General features: G+C 54.8%; 2 protein-coding genes and 1 long non-coding RNA gene across 5 annotated transcripts in view; 2 read left to right on the top strand and 1 right to left on the bottom strand.

The window, feature by feature from the left end:
- RORC (RAR related orphan receptor C) lies at window positions 1–22360 on the top strand. Of its 2 annotated transcripts, XM_059138347.1 has the most exons (11): window positions 1–117; window positions 2309–2338; window positions 13279–13364; window positions 13711–13852; window positions 15056–15568; window positions 15803–15924; window positions 16838–16970; window positions 17135–17242; window positions 17427–17537; window positions 18856–18965; window positions 21981–22360. In XM_059138347.1, exons 1-11 carry the CDS (start codon window positions 78–80, stop codon window positions 22140–22142), a joined length of 1557 nt encoding a protein of 518 aa, XP_058994330.1. In that variant the 5' UTR covers window positions 1–77; the 3' UTR covers window positions 22143–22360. The 2 variants fall into 2 exon arrangements, with proteins under 2 accessions (XP_058994330.1, XP_058994331.1); XM_059138348.1 differs by lacking the exons at window positions 18856–18965; window positions 21981–22360 and adding an exon at window positions 18659–18796.
- LOC131810421 (uncharacterized) overlaps window positions 18466–24832 on the bottom strand; it is a 19540-nt gene continuing 13173 nt past the window's right edge. For both annotated transcript variants that reach the window (XR_009345572.1, XR_009345573.1), the window contains one exon: window positions 18466–18866. This is a non-coding gene — a long non-coding RNA (uncharacterized LOC131810421). The remainder of the gene's footprint in view (window positions 18867–24832) is intronic.
- LINGO4 (leucine rich repeat and Ig domain containing 4) overlaps window positions 22535–24832 on the top strand; it is a 7026-nt gene continuing 4728 nt past the window's right edge. Inside the window, exon 1 of the mRNA XM_059138345.1 lies at window positions 22535–24354. Within this exon, the coding sequence (XP_058994328.1) occupies window positions 24290–24354 (65 nt within the window). The 5' untranslated portion in view covers window positions 22535–24289. The remainder of the gene's footprint in view (window positions 24355–24832) is intronic.

A 24832-nucleotide genomic window follows, 5' to 3' on the forward strand; every position in this document is an offset into this window, starting at 1 on the left:
TCCTCCCTCTCCTGGGCCCTGCTCCCTGCCCTCCTGGGCAGCCAGGGCAGCAAGGACGGCACCAAGGGAGCTGCCCCATGGACAGGGGCCCACAGAGACAGCACCGAGCCTCGCAGGGTAAGAGGCCCGTGGCCCTGCAGGCAGGTGGAAAGGACTTGCCAGGAGGTTCAGCAGAGAGAGAGATTGGAAGAGTTTGGTCAAGAAAAGAGGAGGAGAAGGAGGAGGACAAGACAAGAAAAGAGGAGAGAGATGGACTGGCTGGGGATGCCGGCCGGTCTTGATGGAAACTGAAGGAGAAGCAGGAGGAGAGACTGGGGACTCAGCAGAGGAGGAGAGCAGGGAAAAGGGGAGAAGCAGGAAACACATGGAGAGGAAAGAAAGGGAGCTGTGGAGAAGGAAGCAACAGGTGTGGGGCAGGGGTGGGGGGGTGAGGAGCTGAGCCAGGAAGAGTCAGAATGTGGGCAGGCCCTCCCCAGCACGAGCGCCCCCTGCGAGGAGGTGGCGACACAGCTGGCGGAACGGAACCTAGCCATCGCTGGAAGGCTGGCCACTCCACCTTCTGTTCACTCAACAACGGAGGGACCTGTCCTACCTTTAACGGTGACAGACCGAGGGTCGGGGATGGAAGCAAGCACACCCTGTCAGCTGCCCATGCCCACTAGCCTGGCACTTTCCTTTCCACTGGCCCAGGAGGGTGGGGTTTCATTTCTGCAGCAGACCGGGGCAGTGGGAGACAGAGTCAGGCAGTCCTTGGCCCCACGTGTGGTCTAACTCAGAGACCCTCTCAGAGAGGGAGCCACTGCCACATGCTTGATCAGTAATGAGCACCAAAGCGAGTGAGGCCAGCAGGCTCTGGGGCCACCTGGTGGAGGAAGAAATCCACTTCCCAGGCAGGCAACTGGCTGGCTGGTGAGGGGAGCACCCCCCTCCCAGGACTGCTCCGAGGTACAGGGTTGGAGGCCAGAGAGAGGTGCCACCTCAGGGAGGAAGCTGGGTGGGGCCAGTCAGGATCAGGGGGAGGGGGGAGGGGCCGGATGGAACCTCCTTCCTGGGGCAATCCTCCCCCACCCCACCCCAGCAGAGCCCAACACTTCTAGTCCATTCATGACCACTACCACCACTCCCCAACCCTGCCCCGTTGAAGAAGCTGACCGGTGGGGAGCATCTCCTGTGCAGAAGGACAGTATGTGGGGGATGGTGGAGAGATGTCCAGGATTGGGCAGCGGAAGGGAAAATGTAACAGGAGAGCAGATTCGGAGGTCAGGGAGATTATAGGGGGCATAAGAGAGGGCTGCAGCCTTTTCTCGGACAAAAGGCTGGCCTTATGCTCCATGAAAAGCTGCTGTGTGGTGGTAGGAAAGGGACCAAGGACTGGCAGGAGAAACTTCTTCCCAGGGGCTCCCTTGGTAGGTGTTCAATAAATGCTATAAATGAATAACCACCTTCCCCACCCCACCACTAAAACCACCACTGCCATGACGCTGTAGCTAAGGCTTTCCCCTTAGCAGCCACCCCTCAGAAGTATGTGCGTCCCTGCCCACCCTGTGTCAACCCACCCAGGCACTCTACTTGCCTGCTGTCTACCTGCACTAGCAGTAGGAAGGGGCTCCCTCCTCTGCGGGCTGGTAGACCAGATGTCTGGGAAGGCAGACTCTCCCTCTTTTTCCTCCAGATATCTTCAGTGTCTTACCCTCAATCTCCATACCTCTGGAAGCCCTAGGTGCTTTCAGGCACCAGAAAGAAACCAAGAGATTTAACTCCCACAGAGCTGTAACTCTAGCTCCAAAATATTTACGTGCTCTTCTAATGGGCCAGCCACTATGGAAGGCTCTGGGAATAACAAGGTCACTGAGACAGCCTCCCAGGTAGCAAGAGAGCCTCATTTCATGGATAATGACACAATGATAGCAGTTAGATAACCACATGGCCATGAGTGTCGGGAAACCAAATGCAAGGGGCTGAGTGTCAGCACGAGGTCAGGAGAGAGGGGCGTGGGCAGCTTCTCCCATCGGAAGCTTGAATGTTAAGTTGGCTTAACATTGAGCAGGGCGTCAGGAAAGGACATTTCGAGAGAAGGAATAGTTTGGGGGACTCCCAGACGCGATGAGAAGCCTGGCACTTCGGAGGCCCTGAGGGTCAGAGAACGGAGAGATGGGTACTGTGAAGGATGGGGCTACCTTCTGCTCAGATACCAGGTTCTGGAGGAAGGAATGGGGTAGGATAGGGGCTGTGATGGGGAGGGGTTTGTCTCCTGATGCCCACGGTGGTCTTCAACTTCTGACCCCGAACCTCTGTCTTCTCTTTCCAGAGCTGCTGGCTGCAAAGAAGACCCACACCTGTGAGTAGAGGGCTGGGGCAGCCCCTGGCATGGGGTGTGGAGAGATGAGTTGAACAGGGCTCTGGGGCTGTGTGCGAGAGAGCAAAGCTCGGAGCAGGCCCAGAGACAGGGGAGCCCAGCAGAGGCAGCAGAGGCAGAACTTAGGGAAAGAGGAGAGATGGGGAGCCCAGCAGGGGGAGGGGTGAAGAAACCTCAAAAGCAGGGTGACAGATCGGGGGAAGCCCACAGAGAGGGGGCACCACAGACACAAGGAGAGAATGATTATTAAAGGGATCCCTGGGAGATTGAGAAGAGGGGTGCTGGACAGAGGCACAGGAGCCAGTAGGGGAAAGGAGGGAGAGAGCGAGCAGAGGGAGGCAGGGGCAGCCTCGGGAACTCAGGGAGCCTGTGCCAGCAGGCTTCATGGCAGCTGAGCCATGTTTGGTGCTCCTCTCGGTGGTTAACACGTCCTGAGGTGTGAACAAGCCAGGCTGTACAGAGCTGGAGAGCAGGAAAGCCTTCACCTCTGTAGGAAACATAATACCCAGGGACACTCTGGGCCCTGAAAGATTGAGGTTACAACATGTGGGAAGGGGTCTAGAGCTCAGGAAGGACTTCCCAAGGATACTGGAGAGTATGTACCCTCTTTTAGGGACCTCTCAGCACAGCAGATCTTGTCCCCTAGTTTGTGGGAGAGACTACTCTCCCAGAAAATTCACCCACTCCACTTTAGTCACAAAGCTTCTATCCCATCAGGGCCAGGCACGCTGCCCTTAATAGCCCGAGGGTACTCTGGGGGAAGGCCTCCATAAGCATAAGTCCCTGAATTAATGAGGACAGAGGACCATTCTGGGGCAAGAGACCACCTGCTTTTCTCCATGGCCCTCCCTTGGATCACCAACCAGTTCCTCCGGAGAGCCCGCTGACCCTACTCTGGCTTCCAAGATTGCTTAGAGCCTCCCCGTTCCCCATCGAGAAATCTCAGAGGCAACAGCATCCCCTGGTCCCTGAGCTGGGCAGACAGGGGCTTGGGGGGGGGCATCCAGGATGCCACATCCTCCTGGGTGGGGGCTTGCTTTGCTCAGCACAATCCTGATCTGTGCCTCGCCTGCCCCTAGCCACAGGGCCCCACGGAAATGCTGAGCAGGGCCCTGGGAGGAAAGCAGGTCAAGGAGTGACGTGCTTGTGAGCTGGGGGATGGGAGCCAGGGACCATATGTGGGTGGGGAGGGAGAAGGGGGACTTTCAGAGCAGCTGGAACTGGAAGAGGCTACATGCCATTCCTACCTTAACCTCTTACCACAAAAACCTTGGCCAGAACCACGCCCCCTTCCCAGCCCAAAGGTCCTGGGCAACCATGTCCCTACCCCCAGACCAGAGTGTCCTCTGAGAAGCCAGGGGGACAGCCCCTACCCCAATCCACTGCCCAGGTCCTGAGAGCCAGAGGAAGGCCAGTGGGGAAAAGCCTATACCAGGCTGAGGAGCTGCTGGAGGCCTGGCAAGATCAGAGACCTCTTTAAGAAGTTTGGTGCAGAGAACCCAGGAGAGATTGACTCCCCCAGGCTGGGAGGCTCAGAGAAATAGGCTCCAAATTGAGACAACCCCAAGGAGGGGCTCCAAGACAAACCCAAGAAGGGAGGAACCCAGGAGAGACCCCCAGACAAAAAGAGGGCCTAGCTACTGGAGGGCCCTGAAAAGGGAACTCCCAGTCTGAGGTACCCCACAGAGCAGATATGAGGCTGAAAGAGCCCCTCAGAAGGACCCCCAGGCCGAAAAACTCTAGACTCACATGCCAGGAGACCTCCCAAGCTGAGACACACCCTCAAGAGCAGATTTGAACCAGAGAAACCCTGCCATTCCTCAGGCCAAACTGCCAGAGTTTGAATCCTGACCCCACCACTTACTAGCTGTGTGACCTTGGGCAAGTTACTTCACTTCTCTGTTATCTCATTTTCTTCATCTTCAAAATGGAGATAACAGTACCTTATCTCATAAAAGCATTTTGTAAGGATTAGATAATCCATATAAAACCTTAAGAAGTGTTTCTGGCACAATGTAAACATTATTATTATTATTATTATTATTATTATTATTATTACCTTCACCATCATCACCGCTATCATCGTTATCTGCATTCCAATTTCAGTTTTGCTCTTGAGGAAATTTCTGACAGACTAACACTTCCTGCAGATAGTGGGTATTTGTCTGATGATTATTACCGCTGCTCTTATCATTGATTCCCTTGCCCCGGGGCATGCACCACATCAGTATGGAGGGCTTGAGCATGGTGGGCGGTGGGGCAGCCTCCCAGATCGCACCCAATTGGGTGGCTGTTGGCAGTCCACAGGGTCTCAGGTGGCACAAGCCACTGCCCCCTCCAGGCAGACATCCTGTGACTTACCTCTAGAAACATCCCTGTCCCTGGAGTCACCTGGCAAAGAGGGTCAGGCTTGGGTCCTCAGTGGGAGGGGGGAGTAGGAACCTGGCCGGGCTCCTGTGAGCTCCACTCTGGTTCCCCAGCCAGAACTACCCCAGCGGGTGGAAACAGCTTTTGCCGCGTGTGGCTGTCGCATGTGGTTTTGGAATTTTCCAACGCCCCCTGCAATTGGCTGCCCCGCCCCTCACACCCTGCCCTGGGCCCAGATTGGCCACGTGGGGCGCCTGTCATCCTACTTGCTGCACCCCAGAGGGGGTGGGGATGCGGTGAGGGGGGTTTGTCACTCGGCCACCTGTGTGGTGGTGGCTTAAACCCCCCTGCCCCAGAAGAATTGGGAGAGAGCTAGGTGCAGAGCTACGAGCTGAGGCTCTGCAGAAAGGGCCTCACCCCCAACCCAGCTGCCAGCTGTGCCCCATCCCTGGACCACCCCCTGCTGAGGACAGAGAGCTGAGGCAGCAGCAAAGCCCAAGGCTCAGTCATGAGAAGTAAGTGAAGGGGGCCACGTGGGAGTGGGGAAGCGTGGATGCCATCGTCATCCCTGGGCCTCTAGAACAGAGGGGTGTCTTGGGAACAGTGTAAGCAAAGCTGAGTGCTCTTTCTTGCTGGCAGTGTGTGTCCCAGTCAAGGCCAAGGTCTGTTGGGAGATGGGTGGAGTAACTGACAAGTCCTGCTCCCCAGGCAATTTTGCGGGTTGGGTAATACATGGCGTTGTAGAGGAACGCCACTGTCGTGAGCCCTGGAAACGATCTGCAGGATTATCTGAGGTGTTTTGCTCCTCGTTTAACAAGAAAGGACTGAGCCCCAGGAAGGGGAGAGCTTCGCCCCAGATCCCACTGCTGTAGCAGAGGGCGGCTGCTAACTGACAGGCACAGACCCGGATTCTCACTGCAGAATTTCCCTCCATTCCTCCAACCTGCCTCTGAGTTGGTGAAAGAGGAGCCAGAGGGCCAGAGGGGTTACTGTGCCCCAAAGCAGCAGGACAGGGAAAGGAAAGCCAGATCAGCAGGTAGAAGGGGTCCGAACCCCGCATCCAGGTCTCAACATGCATGTGTGTGTGTGTGTGTCCCCAGTTTCAGTCATCCATTTGATGAGGGGGATAGGGGAAGGGAGATGGGAGCAGAAAGCCTTCAGCTTCACCCTCTTCCTGGTGTGGAGCCAAGGGCCAACAGCTAGTAGACAGATGTCTGGGGTCCTTGTGCCTTCTAGCAGAGCAAGGATGGGTGAATCAGACAATTCCTGTGTTCATGTAAGGAAAGCTAGAACACCTCTCAGAGCAGCGGGCAAATGCACAAAAGGGAAGCCCCATGTCCCTGTGGCCTGAGGCCTGAGGCAGCCCCAGCCTCAACCTGGGGTCTTCCCACAAACCACAGAAGAGAAGCCATATTGGGTCCTGGAAAGACCCATGGGTCGAGAGTCTAAAAACCAGGTTCTGGTGCCAGTTCTGTCACTAACTTGCCATGTAACCTTAGGCAAGTCACTAGGCCCTGGTCTCCTCATCAACAAAACAAGAGAGCTGAACCTAAAAACAAAACCAGCTTGGGAGAGGCTCCCAGTTCTAAGGACCTATGACCAAGAAGAGAGCCCTGGTCCCCAAGGTGAGCATCCCCAAGGCTGGTGAAGGCGTCTCAACGCTCCCAGGACACAGACGAAAAGGAGGCCATAGGAAAGGAAGAGCTTGGGACAGAGATCCCAGTGCAGGTGTATGAGCTGGGTAGGTCAGTGAGGCGAGGAAAAAAGCCAAACCTTCCACAGGAAGAGGGGCCCTTTGGAGCTTTCGTTTCCTTCTAGCTTCTTCGGATTAGCAGCAAAGGTTAGCAAACCAATCTTCCCCGAAATGACCTCCAGTCAGCAAATCCACCCTAGCAAGCAAGGATCAGATATGCTTCAGAGCTCGGCAGGAGAGCAGGAGTCCCCAGGACTGAATGAGGGAGCTTCTAGGCAGCTCCACATGATATCCCCCAACAGCTCCATCCAGGCTGGTTGATAGGAGAGAGGGGTCCCCTTCGATCTGGGACTGGATGCCACCAATGCTTCTCACTTGGACATCTCTGGGTATCTCATGGCCCTGGGTTACCTGACTGTCCCCCACTCCCACCCCATAACACTCCTAATGAATGCCAGCCACCCCCAAGCCCTCTGACCATAGTCAGAGAGAGGCAGCACATTGGGGGCTGGGGACTATGACACACCCAGAGACCAAGGGGACAGACACAGACCAGGAAATAAAGAGAGGAGCAGAGGCCAGTAATGTCCTGATGGAGCTATAAATGGAGAAGTACCAGGAAATACCACCAGAACATCGAGGTATGAAACCCAAGACAGAGCTGGGGCACAGAAGACAGTAAGGCACACTGACACAGAGAGAGAGATGCAGAGGGGGGAGGATGGGTGGCCAAGGGGAGACGTGAAATAATGACAGCGTCCAGGAAGGCAGAGAGAGAGAGGCATGGAGTACATGGAGGTTCTGAAAGGATGGCACAGCTCCTCGCCATGGCTACCTGCTGCTAAGTAAAGAGGAAAAGTGCATTGGCCAAACAGACTCCCCAGCCAACCAGAGGCATGGTGGCCCTAGTCATCTCTCTCTCTCTGAGGACATGCTAGTGTGAAGCCAAGAGGCATGAGGCCCCAGCACTGGCTATGGATGGCGAGGTGGTGGGGGTGGGGGGCAGATGGGAGGTCTCATGCCTGTCTTTGCTATGCCCTGATCTTCCCAATTTTGGTCATGATCATGATGAGCAGTGGGTCAGAAAGAAGTCCAGGTCCCCAGGGGGTCACAGCTCTTATCCTGAGAGCCCAGGGCCACCTGAAGACTTTACAAAGGGCCTCCTCCTTCCTTGTATCACCCCTGCACCTTTGCCTTTTCCTCTCTTCCATTCCTAACAGGAATCCCAAACACCCCCAGTCCAAGATACTAGCAGCTGGAGTATCCCAGCCTGTCCCGTACAGCGAAGCATGGGTGTTGGTGTCCCCACCCGTCCCAGAGGCACCCCTCCCCTCCCCTGCCTCTGTGTCCCTGACTCAAACAGGGAACAGGGACTTTCCCATGCTAAGAGCCCTCCACGGAAGGCAGCCCTGGGGTCTCCTCTAGTCCTCCATGGCCAGTCCTTTTTGAGATCTAACCTCTACTCCTCCTGCCACTGCAATGCTGTCCTGGGACTCTGGCCTCAGAACAGACAGAGGTGTCTCTCTCGGAAAGGGACACTAACAGGGCGGGACTCAGCACCAGAGCCGGAGTGTCACTGGGTTCCATGTGTCCTGGAACGGCAGAGCCCTGTGGAAGGGAGCTCCGACCCTGGCGGCTGGGAAGCCCTTGCCTGGGACTTGGGGCTCCCACTCCTCAGAGCTTCCTCCTGGTGATTCATCCCCCCCCCCCCCCATGCACTGGTTGTTTTCACTCAATTCTTCTGTTTCCCCTCCTTTCTCCTGTCCCAGACTGCGGGGGTGGCAGGGGTACCAGGAGGGGTTTCAGGTGGTTGGCTGGCTTTCGTGGCTTTTCAGAACCCCAGACTCTCCCTCGCCCACCTGAGTTTTAGCTTCACGACTTTCTCAGCCCCGGGATCTGGGTGTATCAGCAGAAAATCCTCACCCTGGCTTGGGAGTAGTGTTCAGCAGGTAGAGAGCAGCTCTCTCCTGGCCCCCCACCGACCCTCCCCCTCCTGCTCCCCTGTGGTGGCACCCACCACCGTGGTTTCCAGCTTTGCAGAAGCTGTGGGAAGGAGGGCTGAGAAAGGAGGGAGGCTGGTGGCAGGCTGGGGTACACAGGGGACCCCTGGCCAGAGCTGTGGTCTCTGTGCTGGTGGGGGGTTGGGAGGAGCTAAACTAAGAATTCCTCTTTCCCATTCACTCATTCATCTCTGCAGAGGCCTACTAAGATGTATGAAAGCCAGTCCACACCTCTGAAGGAGCTCTGCTGGGTCAGGCAAGCTGTTCCACCTTGGAAGCCTGCCCCAAGACATGAGTAAAGGCAGGAGGAGGTGGGCTCCAGAGAGGAAGAGCTGGGACAGAGGGAGCCATGTCTCCATGGGTCTTTACACTAGACGCGAGTGTCAGCTTTAGTTCCACAGGGGGTCCTCTCTGAATTCTGTTCCCAGCCCACCTCCACACTTCACACTTTTCCTCTGCGGCCAATAATCTGGACCCCTATCCCATCTCCTTGATGTAGTTGGGTATCTCATCCTTGGAGGGGGTGTAGCTTAACGGCTGGAGACATGGGCTCTCGAGGTACAAAGACCTGGGTTCAAATGCCAGATACTCCACTTCAGACTGTGTAACCGTAGTCAAGCCACTTATGCCCTCCCAGATTGCTTTCTCATCTGTGAAACGGGGACAAGGCAAGTAATGCCTAGCTCCCAGGGTTGGCATAATCATTAAGGAAACACATATGGAAAGCCTGGCACAGAGTAAGAATTCAGCCAAGGCTGACATCTATCACTACCATCCGACCTTAATCACTGTCCAGTGGAGAAAAGGAGAGAGAAAGAGAAGAGAAGGAAGGCCCAGCGGGAGACTGACAAAGCACCAGGAGAAGCTAAGGACCCCACGGCTCCTCTGACTGCACCCACTCACCATCAGGGCTAGAGGAGGCTCTGGGGTTTGAGGGGAGAGATCCCCCTGGGTTAGAGCCCCTCCTTTGCTCCTACCACTTCCTCTCTGTGGCATAGGGCACCTGGACAAGGCTCACAGCTGGCTTCCTAAGGTGGCCCAGGGCCAGGCTCTGGAAGCATTCAGAGAGCGCTATCAGTGAATCTCACAGCTGTGGGAAGGGCGAGATTAGAGGGGTTGGAGGGAGGAGCAGACAGACCACTTTGTTGCTACCGGATTTCCCCACAGAGGAGATGTGCATAGCAAGCTCCTTGGGAATACTTCAGTCTCTGAAGCAATCCAGAAGAGATTCCTTTTCTCTCCCCAGCACCCTATCAGAATTGAAGCTTTAGAGGTCTCCCAGGTTGAAGAGAAGACACAAGAATGAACTGGGGGAGGAGATGACCAACCCTACCCTCACCCCCCAGGAGGAGCCGCCTGACCCAAAAAGCCTCAAGAGGGCCCAGATTCTTGCTACTCAAAAGCATAGGCTGATGACCAGCCAGAGTGAGCACCAACCAGAGCCTGTCCAAATGCACAATCTGGGCCCCCACACCTGAGAAGGGACCTGCTCACAACACGTTCACAAGATCCCTTGGTGATCTTGTGTGAAACGCAAAGGGCTAGAATCACAAAGTCCCTAGATGATCTCGGGAGCCTTCCTGAGCAAGGAGGCACTTCTGTCTCCTGGGAGTGTGAGAGTTTCCTTTGCTGGGCCCCCCAGGAGAGAGCAACAATGAGATACAAAGATCTTCCCGAAGCAGCGGGGGCCACAGGGGTTGGCCTAGACAGCCCTGACCTTTGCTTGGTTCGAGTTCCTGGCACCCGCAGGCCCTTAGATGGTAAGTTCCTGGCAGGCCAGGCTCCAGCACAACAGTTTGAGTAATCCTGTGATTACTCAGCTCCCCCTCCCCAACCTGGGTTCCCATCACCTGCTGCTTCAGGCAGGGGCTCAGGGGTAGGCTGTGAAGGTGAGGGATCCGAGGTGTTTTTCAGCTCCTGCTCACCCCACTGCCACCTCTGCCAGCCCTTCCCGTTCTCTCCCCTCCCCACCTCCACAAGTCACACTCATGCGCACCAGTACTTTCTCTTTGAGGTTTCGGGCAGATGGCATTAAACGGGGTACAGGTGGCAGGGGAAGGAGGGAGCAGTGGGAGCAGAGGGCCTGATGGTACACACAGGGCCAGGCTCACGGCACTGGGACTGGGACCACACTGGGGGTTTTTCTGTGTCGCTGCCCCTGTTACTCCATCTCAAGGTCTAAATCTCTGTTGCCTGCCAGTCCCAAGCCTCTTGGTCTTTCTAGCTCAGAGGCTACAGGGTCTGGACCCCTCTAGCCCAGAAACTCTGACTCCATGTTCCTACCTCACTGTGTACCTCTGTCTTGGGGGCCTGGGGTTGGGGAACCCTGAAGATTGGCTGGCCTGGTAGCTGGAGTCCAAACTCCAGCATCCCCCCAGGCATAGGTATCTGTGAAGGGGTATACCTCTGGTGGCTGGCTACACCATCCCATGAGAAGAGCAAGGTCCGGTTCACAGCGTTGTGAGGTTCCGGGAGCTGGGATCAGCTGTGGGTCAGGTGTGGGGCAGAGAGAGATGGGTCTGGGTCACCTGTGTGGTTGGCGCACACACGCACACGGATGTGGCTCCGGGAGAAGGGAAGAGGCCAGGAGGCCTGTGGTTGCCTGCTGGGCTGGAGTCCGAGTTCCCACTGTGGCTTGGCCTAATCTCCCCTCTGCTTGCTTTTTTGGGTGACCCACGTTGGTTTCTCCCCTCTCTGAGCTGAGGGCCAGAGAGAGAGAGACCCATGCTGCTGGAGGGGAAGGTGTCAAGGCAAGCACAGATTCTATGGGGCACAAGGCTTCTGCTGGGCCTCAGGTGCCCATTGCATTTCTTCACCCTCAGCCGTGCTCCGTAGTAACAGCATATATAGAATTTGCCTCTTAAACACAGTGCTTTCCGCAGGTAATGTCATCACACCTACTGACCTACCTACAATCATCCCACAGACAAACAATGTTCTTTTTTAATCCTGATTTCACTGACAAGGGAACCTAGGCCTAGAGAATCTAAGTGCTTGACATGCAGGTGCCTCCACATTTTCTGCCCCCTTTCCAGCTACCGGTCCCCTCTTGTTCTCTCTTCCCTTCCATGCATTCCAATCTGCTCTTAATTTACTGGGAAGAATCTGAAAGGCTCTCTTGCCATCTGTCCATGATGATCACACCCTCCTATGTGGATTTTGGGCAGGCAAGTGGGGGCTGAGATGGGGGAAAGAAGTGACTTCTCTTGAGGGAATTGCAGACACCCATGGGCCTTGTCCCCCAGGAGAAGGCAGCTGCTTACTCTGACTCAGCTCCAAGTTGGCTTGAGGGGACAATGGTTTCAAGATGAGGGAAACAAAATTCCACGGGGTGGTGGGCAAGCCACCGTCCCCCTCCCCACCTCACATCAGGAGGCCCTTTGCAGGACCAGGGTCCAGGCCTGGGCCGGAGGTAAGCTCAACGGAACAGAGGCTTGCCCTATAGGCAACCTGTTGCCTTCACTGACCCTTACAGTGGAACACAATTGGGGACCAGTCAGAGATGACCTGGGGCTGGGGGCTTAGATCACTTTTCTGGCCTGCTCAAAGGGGAGGCAGCAAGGCACCCACGGCAGAGAAGAGACCCTTGTCCCCTTGGGATGGATAAAAACCCCTGACATAGTGGAAATCCCAGCTCCCCTTCAAAGATAAGCTGGGAGAAGCCCAACTGCTGGTCCTCTCTCTCAGTAGAGAGCTTTGGGCATTGAAAGGGATAGGGCAAAGTAGAGGAGAAGAATCTGGAGCCCTGAAAGGCCATGATGGGCTCAGTGGGCAGCCAGGGGCCCTACTGGCCAATGAACAAACACTAACACACCAACAGACAACTGTGCCTGCTAGCTAACAAACAAACGTACCTTTTATGTGTGCACATACCCTCATACATGCCCGATGGCATATGGACCCCAAAGCCAGGTATAAGGAACAACTTAATGGAAAGCAGGGGAGATAGAGTGTAGACCCAGCTCTGGAGGAAACTAGCTGCATGAACTCCAGGCCAACCACCTTACCCTGTCTGGTCTATCTGTCCACCTGGAAAGGAAAGGAAAGGACAAAGGTTGCATGAGATGGTCTCTAGTCCCAGCCAGAGTTAACATTCATGACTGGCACACATGTGATTGGGCCCATAAACACAGGCACTCTCATGGGCGCACACACGCAGAGCTGCCCACTCTCTGCTCCAGGGCCTGGGGCCTCAGCGTCCTGTTTGATTCTTGACCGGATCTTCAGTATCTGACAGACCTGGCTTGTTGAGCCCTCTCCTGGGCTCCATCTCACTCCTCCTTACTCTCTCTGGGTCCTACTCAGTGTCCTCTTGGCCCCTGGTCACTGCCCAGCCCATCCCTGAGCCTTCACTGCCAGCAGAGCACAGCCAGAGCATGGCCAGCATCTCTATTTGGTCCCCTGGGGCCTCCTGCCTTAACGTACCACATCTCCTCCCCCCACCCCCACGTCTCACCCTATGCCCATGGGAGCAAAGTCTGGTGGGGGAGGGTGGCCTAGAGGAAGGCCCCTGGGCGGGAAGCAGGTGTTGTTAATCAGCAAGAACTCCTAGGTCCTCAGGAGGGAGGGTGGCAACTGGAGCTTTTCAACTTCAAGGGTGGAGCAGGTGTCCTCTCTGCAGCTGCATTTTCTGCCCCCATGGAGCTAAGACAGCTCCTGGTTGCCCCGTGAAACTGAAAACGGCCTCCCCAGACCCTTTGCAGGGCAGCACTGGCACTGCCCTTCTTCCATTTTGCAAGACGGGGTAGAGCAAGCCGGAGCAGGGTGGGGAAGCACCGTGTACCTGTATCTACAGCCCAGAGGCGCAGGCTAGGAGGCGGATCAGGTCCCTGGGCTGACCTACTGTTCCTTCTCTCTTTCAGCACAAATTGAAGTCATTCCTTGCAAAATCTGTGGGGACAAGTCATCTGGGATCCACTATGGGGTTATCACCTGTGAGGGGTGCAAGGTGAGCATGCACAAGCAGGCACACTCGCGCGCAGTTTCTCTTCCAAGGTGGACAGAAGGGGTGATGTGGGCTTTGTTCTCTTTCTGTGGCATTTGTTCTGACACTGGGTCGGTCTCCTGAGGCAGCTGGGGGGCTGCTGAAGCAGTGCCTGACTCGGGAGGGCCTCTCCGTAATCTGGGGACATGACTGTGTGGCAAGTCGTTAATTCTGCTAAGAAAGGGAGGAGAGAAAATGGACCGGTCATGGGGTCTGGGAATGCTGGGGTCAGAACCTGGGCTGGAAGCCCTGGGGACAGAGCTGGGGTTGGCCGAGATGGGCAACTGAGGTCTCTGCCTGCCTTCCCCAGGGTTTCTTCCGCCGGAGCCAGCAGTGCCATGTGGTCTACTCCTGCACCCGCCAGCAGAACTGCCCCATCGACCGCACCAGCCGAAACCGATGCCAGCACTGTCGCTTGCAGAAATGCCTGGCACTGGGCATGTCCCGAGATGGTGAGGCCAAGCAGGCAGCCCCCTGGGGTTTCCCTGGAGTCTCCAAAGAGGCAGGCAGGCCTGCTGTGCTAGGCAGAGGTCGCCCTTAGAAACATCCTTCCATCCATGGGGCATGGGCTGGCCACGCATTGGGGGGTACACCTCAGCAAAGTTCTTCGTGGTCCCCAACTGTAGGCTCTGCTAGAACAGCCCTCCTTCCCCCAATGCCCCAGGCTCCTCATTTCCTTCTTTCTGGGATGGATTCTCCTTACTTCCTTTGCCTGTGGCCCAGTTACCATCCAGCTTCCACACTCCCTCCTGCCCCATGACTCCGGAGCTAGCACCATCCCCCCAGACCCCCATCCCCTTGCTAGGACACGGGACAGTGGCTAAAGACTGGAGCCAGAGTCAGCCTGAGAACCACCTGGAAGGCATGAGGGTAAGGGCTGCAGTTCCTGAGGCCTTTCTCCTCAGCCCTTGCCCACCACCTCAGTGCAGCCCCCCATCACCACCACAGAGGGAGCCCAGGGTGGGGTTGGGGGAGGCATGAGGTGAGGAGGAGCCAGAAAGAGGCTGTCAGCACTTTTCAGCGCCCAAAATAACAAAGTGAAAGGAAACACGCAGGGGTGCAAAGGGGCAGGCGGGGCGAGGGGCTGTGCCCCCACACCTGGGAGGGGTGTGGGGGGTAGCGAAAAGGCAGGAAAGAGAGAGCAGAAGAGGATGTTCAGAAACAAGCCGCGGAGCCTGGGTTGGGCTGTGGTGAGTATCTAGGTCACCAGGGAGCCTGCAGGCCTGACCACAGGGAGACCTGTGTTCTCAGCTCTCCTCTTCCTCCGACCCTCCTAGACAGGCGAGGTGACCCCAATACAGCTCGAGACACCCAACTCGACCACCCCCAGCCCCGACATCAGGAGGTCAGACTCCTCAGTCCAGACTTGCTGCTTGAATTCTGCTACCAGCAGAAGCTGGTTTCCAGCTGGGAGAGTTTGCTTGGGAGACTGGGCTGGACATAGCCCGCGGCAAACACCTGCAAGAGGTGGAAGGGCTCTCAAGCAAAAGTGGGGGTCCCCAGGGGAGGTTCTTAGGCCACACTGGAGAAGCTCTGCTTGGAGCCAGCTATTCAGGGAACAGCAAGTGAATTCTGTAATGATCAAAATGCCTGTCGATGCTGTCCTGTACCCTGAGCTCCTGCCTTGAAAACTCCTGATCCCCGACCTCTTTCAGCTGTCAAGTTCGGCCGCATGTCCAAGAAGCAGAGGGACAGCCTGCACGCCGAGGTGCAGAAACAACTTCAGCGGCAGCAACAGCAGCAGCGGGGACAGGTGGCCAAGACCCCCCCAGCGGGGGGTCAGGAGGCCGACCCCCTCGCCTGCCCTATAGGGCTCCCTGATGGGCAGCTGCCCCAGGGCTCCTCACCTGACCTGCCTGAGGCCGCGGCCTGCCCCCCTGGCCTACTGAGAGCCCCGGGCTCCGTGTCTTCCTACCCCAGCAGCTTGGCCAAGGCCGGGCCTGACGGGGCTTCATACCACCTGGAATACAGCCCTGAGCGGGGCAAGGCTGAGACTGGCAAGGGCTTCTACAGCACAGGCAGCCAGCTGAGCCCTGACAGATGTGGACTTCGTTTTGAGGATGCCGGGCATCCTGGGCTTGAGGAACCAGGACAGGGCCCGGACAGCTACTGCAGCCTCAGTTTCCACAGCGCCCCAGAGGGGCCTTATGCCTCCCTGACAGAGACTGGTGAGCAATGGGGTGGCGGAGAGGGTTAGGGATGGTGAGAGAGGGGCTTCCAAGAGAAGGGCTCTAGTCAGCACCCTGTGTACACCAAACATGAGCCCCAGGGAGCTGAGGGGCCTAGGGGTGGGAGGTAGAACAGGGGTGGGCCAGGCCAAGGATAAGCCAAGGGCATACCCAAAGAGTATGGGTAGGGTCGCAGCTGGCTGAGAAGAAGCCTGTGCCTTCCTCTGTCCCCAGAGCACCTGGTGCAGAACGTTTGTAAGTCCTACCGAGAGACGTGTCAGCTGCGGCTAGAGGACCTGCTACGGCAGCGCCCTAACATCTTCTCCCGGGAGGAGGTGGCCGGCTACCAGACGAAGGTGAGGCCAGGAGACCATGTGGGAGGGGCTGGGGGGAGGGTAAGAAATAGCTACCTGCACATGCAAGTGGGCTGGGGCGAAGCAGACAGACACAAGTATGTACCTGCTTTTAAGTCTGGGGTGTGTGTGTGCTTACGCGTCTATGTGTAGCAGATAGATAAGTTTTCCTTTTCTCCTATTGATGTTTTGCCTGGACTTCATCCTACCTCTGCCAGCAACCAGACCTTGGTGTGCACAGCCCTCAGTACAGTCTCCTTTCCCGTCCCCTCTGTATGATAGCAGTAGACAGAACCCTGATTCCCATTTGTTAAACACCCCTTCTCTGCCGGGCACTTTGCTAAATGCACGCTTCCCAGAAATGATCCTCCACCCTCACCACAGCAACCTACGAGGCTGGCATTTATTTCTGTATTTAACAGACTGGGAAACTGAGCTTGGGAAAGTCACCAGACTTACCGCAGGTCATAAAGTAGCAGAGCCACAGGCACACTGAGATCCACTGGGCTCCAAAGTTTATGCTCTTGCCTATCACACCTGTTCTAAAAAACACTCATTGGGCATTCAGTTTTTCCTGCTCTACAGGTCTTTACGGGGAGAGGGGTCAGTATGTGCTTCTCACCTCAACAAAACACAAACCCTGTGAGGGCAAAGCTGCATCTCAGATTTTTGTTTCATTTCCCCACAACAGCTGACTTGGTGCCAGTGGCTGGTGGGTGCTCAGTGAGTGGGACCAAATGACAGGAGTTGACCCCGAGTGTGCATCTGTGCTGAGAATGGGCTGAAAATGCCAGAGTGGAGAGTGTGGGAGTTCTGAACCTCACGACGGCAGTTTATCAGTCTGGGCTCCCAGGGGCGTGGGAGGGTGACAGGGTCAGAAACGAGGCTACAGTGGGACCCTCCTCCTTCCTTGCAGTCCATGTGGGAGATGTGGGAACGCTGTGCCCACCGCCTCACCGAGGCCATTCAGTACGTGGTGGAGTTCGCTAAGAGGCTCTCAGGCTTTATGGAGCTCTGCCAGAATGACCAGATTGTGCTTCTCAAAGCAGGTGCCCGGAGACTGGGGGCAGGCCTGGAGGGAGGGGGAGCGAGCATGCAGTGGGGTGGGGCTGAGCAGAGGGAGGTGGCTTAGGGAAAGCAGGACACTGGAAGGGCACCTAGCCAGCTCCCTGGCTCCACCTGACTCCTGCTCGCCTGTCCCCCGCCTCTCCAGGAGCAATGGAAGTGGTGCTGGTCAGGATGTGCCGGGCCTACAACGCTGACAACCACACGGTCTTTTTCGAAGGCAAATACGGTGGCATGGAGCTGTTCCGAGCCTTGGGTGAGGGGCAGGGGGAAATGAGAGAGACCAGAATTGGATGGCAAGTCCATCTAAAGCTTCAAGACCCAGGCTCCCTCTTTTCAGGGCAAATCACTCCCCCTGCTCCCAACACCAAGAGGGCGGGTGTCCTCGGGCGCAATGGCCTCATCTACCTTGCTTATCCTTTCGTTTTTCCCTCTCTCAGGCTGCAGTGAGCTCATCAGCTCCATCTTCGACTTCTCCCGCTCCCTGAGCTCCTTGCGCTTTTCTGAGGACGAGATCGCTCTCTACACAGCGCTAGTGCTCATCAATGCCAGTGAGTGTCGCTGGGCTTGCCTGAGGGACATGCAGGTGGCTGGAGTGAGACAGATGCTGAAGGGCCTGGACCTTCAAATGCGGTTAAATCTGGGAAATGGCTTTAAAGAGCAGAGAGCAGATTTCAGAGGCGCCTCAGGGAGGGAAACACCCTCCAAGGTGGGCTTGGAGAAGTGGGGAGCCGGGGAGCCGTGAGGAAGAGAGGAAGGGCGCCGCTTCCCAGGGAGAGTTTCCTCTGCTCCTGAGCTCTCATGTCACTCAGTTCAGTGAGGCCATACACTGGAATGACCTGGAGATTTTTAAAAAAGTGATTCTTCCCTGGGCTCCACTCCCAGAGACTCTGAGGTCATTGATCTGGGGAATAGCCAGAGCACCAGGATTTTTTATAGCCTCCCGCAGGTGATTGCCATGTGCGTGGGGATCACTGCTCTGTGTAAGCTGGGTTGAGGACCGTGCGCTGTCATGGCAGGACTCGGGGGCCCACCCCCCGGAACAGAGCAGGCTGGGCTGAGCCGGGGAAGGCTAAGAATTTGGAGAACTCAAGACAAGTGGGTCGAGCTACTAACCTGAGTTTGCCCATCAAAATTATCTGTTGTCTGACTCTGCCAATGGGTAGAGACCTAGACACATCCTTCGAACTAGAGATAAAGACTTAAAAGATGACTTCTGGCCGTTTTATGGAGCCAGGGCAAAAGGTGGTTTGTCTGTTGAAATTAGCCCCAGATGGCTACAGAGGCCCTAGTGCTGGCCTAGGAGGCTTCAGCAGGGCCACTCAGACAGGGCCCCCTCTCATTTTTCCCCCCATAGTGGAATCCGAGCATTGAATGGGCTATGTGAAATATCAGGGTACCAGGGAGAAGGCTGCTGGGAGTCAGGAGATTCAATGTCTTTACTTTTTTTAAGGATTTTATTTGAGAGAGAGAAGACAAGAGAGAGAGAAGGAGCAGGGGGAGAGGCAGAGGGAGAGAGAAAACCAGGCTCCCCACTGAGCAGGGAGACAGATGCGTGGCCTGGTCCCAGGACCTTGGATTATGACTTGAGCCGAAGGCAGATGCTTAACTGACTGAGCCACCCAGGCTCCCCAGGAGACTGGATGTCCTTATCCATTTCATCTCTCCCCAGCTTTCCTTGTAGACAGCTAGCCAAGCCCCAGGCTCCAGAGCTTCTCATGACCAAACCAGGATGCACATGCACGTGCGTACACATTCAGCTGAGAAGGCCACTATCCAGCACAGATGTCCAAACTGATACACCCTTCTGGGGGCCGTTAACGTCCGTGTTCTTTCTTGTTCTCACTATGGTCCCATGCCCTCCTTCAGACCGGCCAGGGCTGCAAGAGAAAAGGAAAGTAGAACAGCTACAGCACAACCTGGAGCTGGCTTTTCATCACCATCTCTACAAGACTCACCGCCAAGGCATTCTGGCTAAGGTAAGAGCAGTCCCTGAGGTGGAGGAGGTCAGGTCCAGTGCAGGAGCAGGGCCCCCAGGACTGGCAAGGGCCAGGCTCCAAGGTTGGGGGTAGGAAGCCCTTGAGTGCCATGTTGTGTTAAGAGAGCTTGCAGCAGCTCGGGAACCAAGGGGATGAGATGTCGCTTCCATGTGCATAGAGACAGAAGGTTAAGAGAACCTGGAATCGGGAGGGACTGCCAGGAAATAATTTGGCTTAATATAGCCCACACTCACCCAGCACCTGTTTGTGTAAGGCACTGTGGAATGGAAAGATCCCAAGAGGCCGTCCTTGCCCTCACCGAGCGTTTCTGGTCTGGTACAAAGAGGCTCGTATACCAGAGTAGCCTACGGTATGTGATACAATAGTAATGCAATTAACAAGATGCTGCTGTCCCAGACGTGCAGTCATCCTCAGGGCAGCTTAGTCAACAGTACAGGTATTAAAACCTCCTTTTAGTGATGAAGAGACTTAAGCAACTAGTCCAAGTTTGCACGATTGGTAAGTAATAAATGTAAGATTTAATCCCAGTGCTCGGCTACCATATCCCCGTACCACTCATAGGTTACTTCGATAAGAGATAGTGGGGGAATGTTATTACAGCATAAAACAGGAATTAAAAATAATTCGGGGTAAAAGGAGTGGGTCATAAACGCTTCCTAGGAAGGTGGCATTTAAGGTTGGCAACAGACATTCATGGGGGTGGGGCAAGCATTCCAGGCTGTGGGAACCATTGGCAAAAATAAGGAGGCAAAATAGCACATATATGGGGAATAGCTGTGGTACATTCTAACATGTAAGATTGAGAGCTGGCATTGATGAGGGCAGGGAAGTAACAGAAGACAGTCTTGAAATTGGGTCAGGTAGCAAATCAGAGAGGACTTCCAGTGCCATATTAAAGAATGAAGGCTTTATTTCCAGGCAATGGAGAGCTCCGATATCTGGAGAGCTCTGATATCATCAGAGCTATTCTTTAGGCAATTTAATTTGGAACCCGCGTAGAGGAACAATTTATGTAATCGTTCAAGCAATGGGCCCTTGCTATGTGCCAGGCACAATGAGTGCTAGGTGCTGAGGATAGAGATGACTTACACAACATTGTAAGTCCGAAAGAACTTCTGGTCTCCTCACCTGGAATACCTTTCTGATTCTTCTTTGCTTGGCTAAACTTCCTCACTTTCAAGTGTCCCCTCCTCTGGGAATATTTCCCTAACCTGGATGAGGTGCCTTTCCTTTGGGCTTCCCTCTGTGTAGTAGCACTTAAACCCATTTTAGGAAAACGGTCTAATTTGTTTGCCTTCCCACCCTAGCTAGTAAAAAGTCCGGTCGGCCGGATTGGAAGGAGAGACTAGAGCCTGGGAGCACAGCTGGAAAGCAGATCTGGTTGGCTTCACCTTCAGAATACAAACCCTCCACCATCACACCTAACCCCCAAGTGTTCTCTTGTGGCCCGTTAGGCCCCCCAGGCCTCGCTAGGCCATCCTGCAGGAGGGCCATTTAGCACAGGTTTCAGTCCTGCTGTAGCCACCCATCCTGCTGAGAGGCAATCCGAGAGTCTGTCACGGCTCACTGGCCTCATGCATGATATGACCCCGACTTCTTTTCTCACCTCCTCTCCTCCCACCGACCCCTCAGTCACCTGTTCAGCAGCTCTGGCTTCCTTGCCATTCCTTCAGCACATCACACACACGTGCATCTCAGGGCTTTTGTATCTGCTGTTCCCGCTGCCCGGAAAGTTCTTCCCCAGTCTTCCAAATGGCTCCATCTCTTCATTCTGGAGAGGTTTTCCCTGACCGCCTGAGGCAAAAAGCCCTCCACCCCTCACCCGGCAGAACTGTTTTTAAAGAAATTCTCAAACTTATTATATATTTGTTTTCTGGATCCTTCATTAGAATACGCATTTAATAAAGCTAGATATTTTATTTTATTATACTTTATTTTATCCAGTGACATATCACCATAGCCCATCACAGTGCCTAGTTGAGTAGGTTCTCAACAGTTAGTGATGAATGGATGGCAGATGAAGCTACTATGGCAGTCTGGACAAACTCAGACTAAACCAGCAGAAATGAGAAGACTATGAATCCAAGAGATATCAAGAGATCTATGTGCCTGGTCTTCTCTGACTGCCCCTTTCCTAGGAAACTAAGTGGGGGGAAGAGGCAGCAGCTGGTGAGCGGAAGCTGCAGAGGTTGAATGGTTTTTTCAGCCTTTCTCCAGTGAGGTCTCCCTGCCTGTGTCTCCTCATGGGTCTCTGGGCCTCTTTTGTTCCCCTCTGGCTGAGTACTGGTACTGGTGGTGTTGGGTACCTGCTTGGAAACCATTTATAATTCAGAGAGGTAGTGAGCATTTGTCATGTGCCAAGCATTATGACAGGAACAGAGGATACAGAGAGGGAGACGGAGAGAGGGAGACAAGGAGAGACCCTACCTAAGGAAATTAAACCTAGCTAGGGTGGGAAGGCAAACAAATTAGACCGTTTTCCTAAAATGGGTTTAAGTGCTACTACACAGAGGGAAGCCCAAAGGAAAGGCACCTCATCCAGGTTAGGGAAATATTCCCAGAGGAGGGGACACTTGAAAGTGAGGAAGTTTAGCCAAGCAAAGAAGAATCAGAAAGGTATTCCAGGTGAGGAGACCAGCAACAAGTAAGGTCCCAGGGGCATGTGATGGACTACAACAGAGCTGCAGGGCATCACTCTTCTAAGAGCAGATAGTGCGAATTAGAGTACTCACCAGGGTTCATTTCAGGAATAGCAGGAATGTAATGGGGGCGGTTCACTCAGAAAACACGCACCTGTCCCGCAGCAGCCCTTGCTTGCCTCCGGTTTCCTGAACATAACCCCCCTGTGATGAACTCTTACCAAGTCCCTCTTCCAGTGCCAAGTGCAGAGGGGGAAAGCAAGGCAGGCTGCCCTAGCCCAGGGAGGAGAGAACATCTTTGCTCTGGGGAGAAGGTCAGAGTATTGACCCTCCTCCCCTGTTAACCCATCTCCAGCTGCCACCCAAGGGGAAACTTCGGAGCCTGTGTAGCCAGCACGTGGAAAAGCTGCAGACCTTCCAGCACCTCCACCCCATTGTGGTCCAAGCTGCTTTTCCTCCACTCTACAAGGAACTCTTCAGCACTGAAATTGAGTCACCTGAAGGCCTGTCCGAGTGACCTGGAGGAGGGACCCCTTTCCCTGCCCTACAGCCTACTGGCCTTCCTCCCGGATCTCATCCCACCTTCACTTTTTTCTTACCTGTGCCCCCGGAGGGTGGTCCCTGCCTGTTCTTGAGGGGTGTGCAGTTGCTGAGACTGGTTTTCCCCCAAAGGCTTGCCTGGCAGTGGGCCAAGAGCCAGAGGGTGGCGATGAAGGAACACCATCTCCAGCCTCAGCTTTGTTGTGTCTCCTTTCCCATGACCCTTCACCCCCAGCTTCTGAGAGGCCTTGGGTGGCACATAAGGACCTCCAGAAGGACCATGGTGTCCTCAGGACACTAGGCAGATCCAGGACACCCTGGATGAATAGAACTCACCTCTGGGCTCAGAAGCTAAGAATAGGACTTTAAAATACCTCATTCCATTTCCCCGTGGGCTTTGGCTGGTGAAATATGTCAAGCTCAGAGACTGATGGCTGAAGCCCAGGAGAACCTGTACATAACATGAATCCAAATCTTTAGATTTTCTGTTTCCCCCTGTCTCTTAGCTCAGCAAGGAAATGGTTGGGCACCCTGCCCTTTTCCCAGGGTCTTTAAAAACTAAAAAACAAACAACAATAACAACAACAAAACCGGGATATGTGGAGAATACGGATGGAATGGGGGTAAGGGGCTGGGATAATTTCTTTATGGCATTTGGGTACAGGGATAGGATACAATTGGAGGCCAAGAACATCACAGATAGTTAGAACTCAAACCACTTCTGTGCACTTTAGAAATAGACTTCAGGCGTCAGCACAAATCTGAGGAGAGACACACATCCACATACAAGAAAACATAAACTCACAAACTCAAACTACAATTCTCTACCTCTACCTCTGCAGACACATTTAACCTAACATGATTTCCTCGAGGTCACAGCTCAGAGGTAATTAGTGGTCTCAGGGAAAGAGTCCCAATCCTGAGGGACCCTAGAACATTCTCATGGTTTACCAGTCCACAAACCTTAGACCTGGGGTGGCCCAAACTCAATCCCAGCCCCAGTTGTCAGCATAAGAAACCCCAAAGAAGAAGAGGTGATTGGATACTGGTCAGTCAGATGCCCACAGACGAACCCCTGGAAGAGTCATCCTTCATTGTGTGGAAAGGAAATAGACGTCATTTCACCCCAACTCCAGCAGAGGGGAGACCAGGGAACAGGACAGACACCTGTGTGTCTAGTTGTGATCATGCCACAGAACTTCTCTTGGCTTTACAAATCACTGTGAGCCCTCCTCTGAGGGATAAACAGCCAGTGATGTGGGGGTGTTGTGTTCCTCTCAGGGGAGGGGTTTAGTCAGCTAAACATAAACCCCAACTTGTGCTATTCTTCATAAAATGACTTTAAAGCCCATAGGTATGTGTGACAGGGACAGGGGCAGGGGTTCTTAAATCCGATTACAGACAAGCTGCTCTCCTGTCTCATTCCTGTGTGGAGACCCAGGTTTCCAACCCAGCGAACCATGAACATCAGGAGGACTGCAGCCCCCACTCTGCATAGCCCTCCAGGGAGGCCTGAGAGCTGCTGCTCAGGAACCCCCACCGAAGGAGTCTCAAACTAAGCCCCATGGGAGATGTTCCGGACTGAGAACTTTCCCCACAAAATGCTACCCCTGGGGGACATTAAGACTGAGAGGCTGCACAGACTCTCCCTGCATCTGGGAGACTAAAAGACAACCCTGAGGGGGGTGCTGGGCCCCAGAGCTCCCCAGGGGGGAGTCAGGATGTCCACAAGAGACCTTTTCGACCTTTTCGAGTTGCTGGCTGCCTCTACCTCCTGACCCCTCCTGGACCCCAAAGTCTCCCTGTGCGCTCCCCACCCCTTCACCTTCCTGTAGTGGCGCTTGCTGCAGCCCTCCCTGGTTGCTTTATTTATTTATTTTGCACCAACAGGGTTGCTGCAGACTCATTCTCGCCTGGTTTAAAAAGAGAGAGAGGAGAAAAAAAAAAAAAGGAGAAATGCTTTCTGGCTCTTTTCTCTACCTCGGTCTTGGCAGCAGCGGCCGCAGCAGCGACAGCAGCCACAGTGGGCAGGCGGGCGGGCGGGCAGCGGGTGGCAGGCGGCGAGAAGTGAGACATACCCAGAGGTACAGCCAGCCCCCACCCCGGCCCTGGGGTGCAGCTTGAATGGGACGGCCCCCAGCCCCAGATAGATGCAATGTCCAACTTGATGCTGCCCTCCAGCTTCTCCGGTAAGTGACCCCACCCCTTGTCCCAAGGCTGCAGCTGCCCTTCTCTATAGCATTCTCAGAGACATGGCTAGACCAACATGCCTGTCAGGCTGGAGGGTTTGTGCCCCTCTTGTCCCTCCCCACCAGCTGTCCCCAGCCCCCCCCCTCTCTTCCCCTCCTGGCTCTGGTCAGCCATTGATCTTGGCCCCGCTGGACTTCAATGGGAAAACTAAAATGTCCCAGAGGCCCCTGTGGGGAAGGACTCTAAGGAGACCTCTGTCCATCTCCCCAGTGCTTCCTCTACCTCTGGGATGGATTTTTCCCACATTTCAGTGTGGAAATTCCAGAAGTCTTTCCACCAAGAGCCCTCTCCCCATGCAGGTCCCCACACCTCGGTCAGGTCTGCTTTAAAAGGGATAATCCAGGTTCAGATGTGTTTCTGGACTGCCACATAGACGCAAGAAGAAATTTTCCTGTTCCCTGAAGAGATGCTGCCCCA

The sequence above is a fragment of the Mustela lutreola genome, chromosome 10 (assembly GCF_030435805.1).
Source record: "Mustela lutreola isolate mMusLut2 chromosome 10, mMusLut2.pri, whole genome shotgun sequence".
NCBI classification, from domain to species: domain Eukaryota; kingdom Metazoa; phylum Chordata; class Mammalia; order Carnivora; family Mustelidae; genus Mustela; species Mustela lutreola.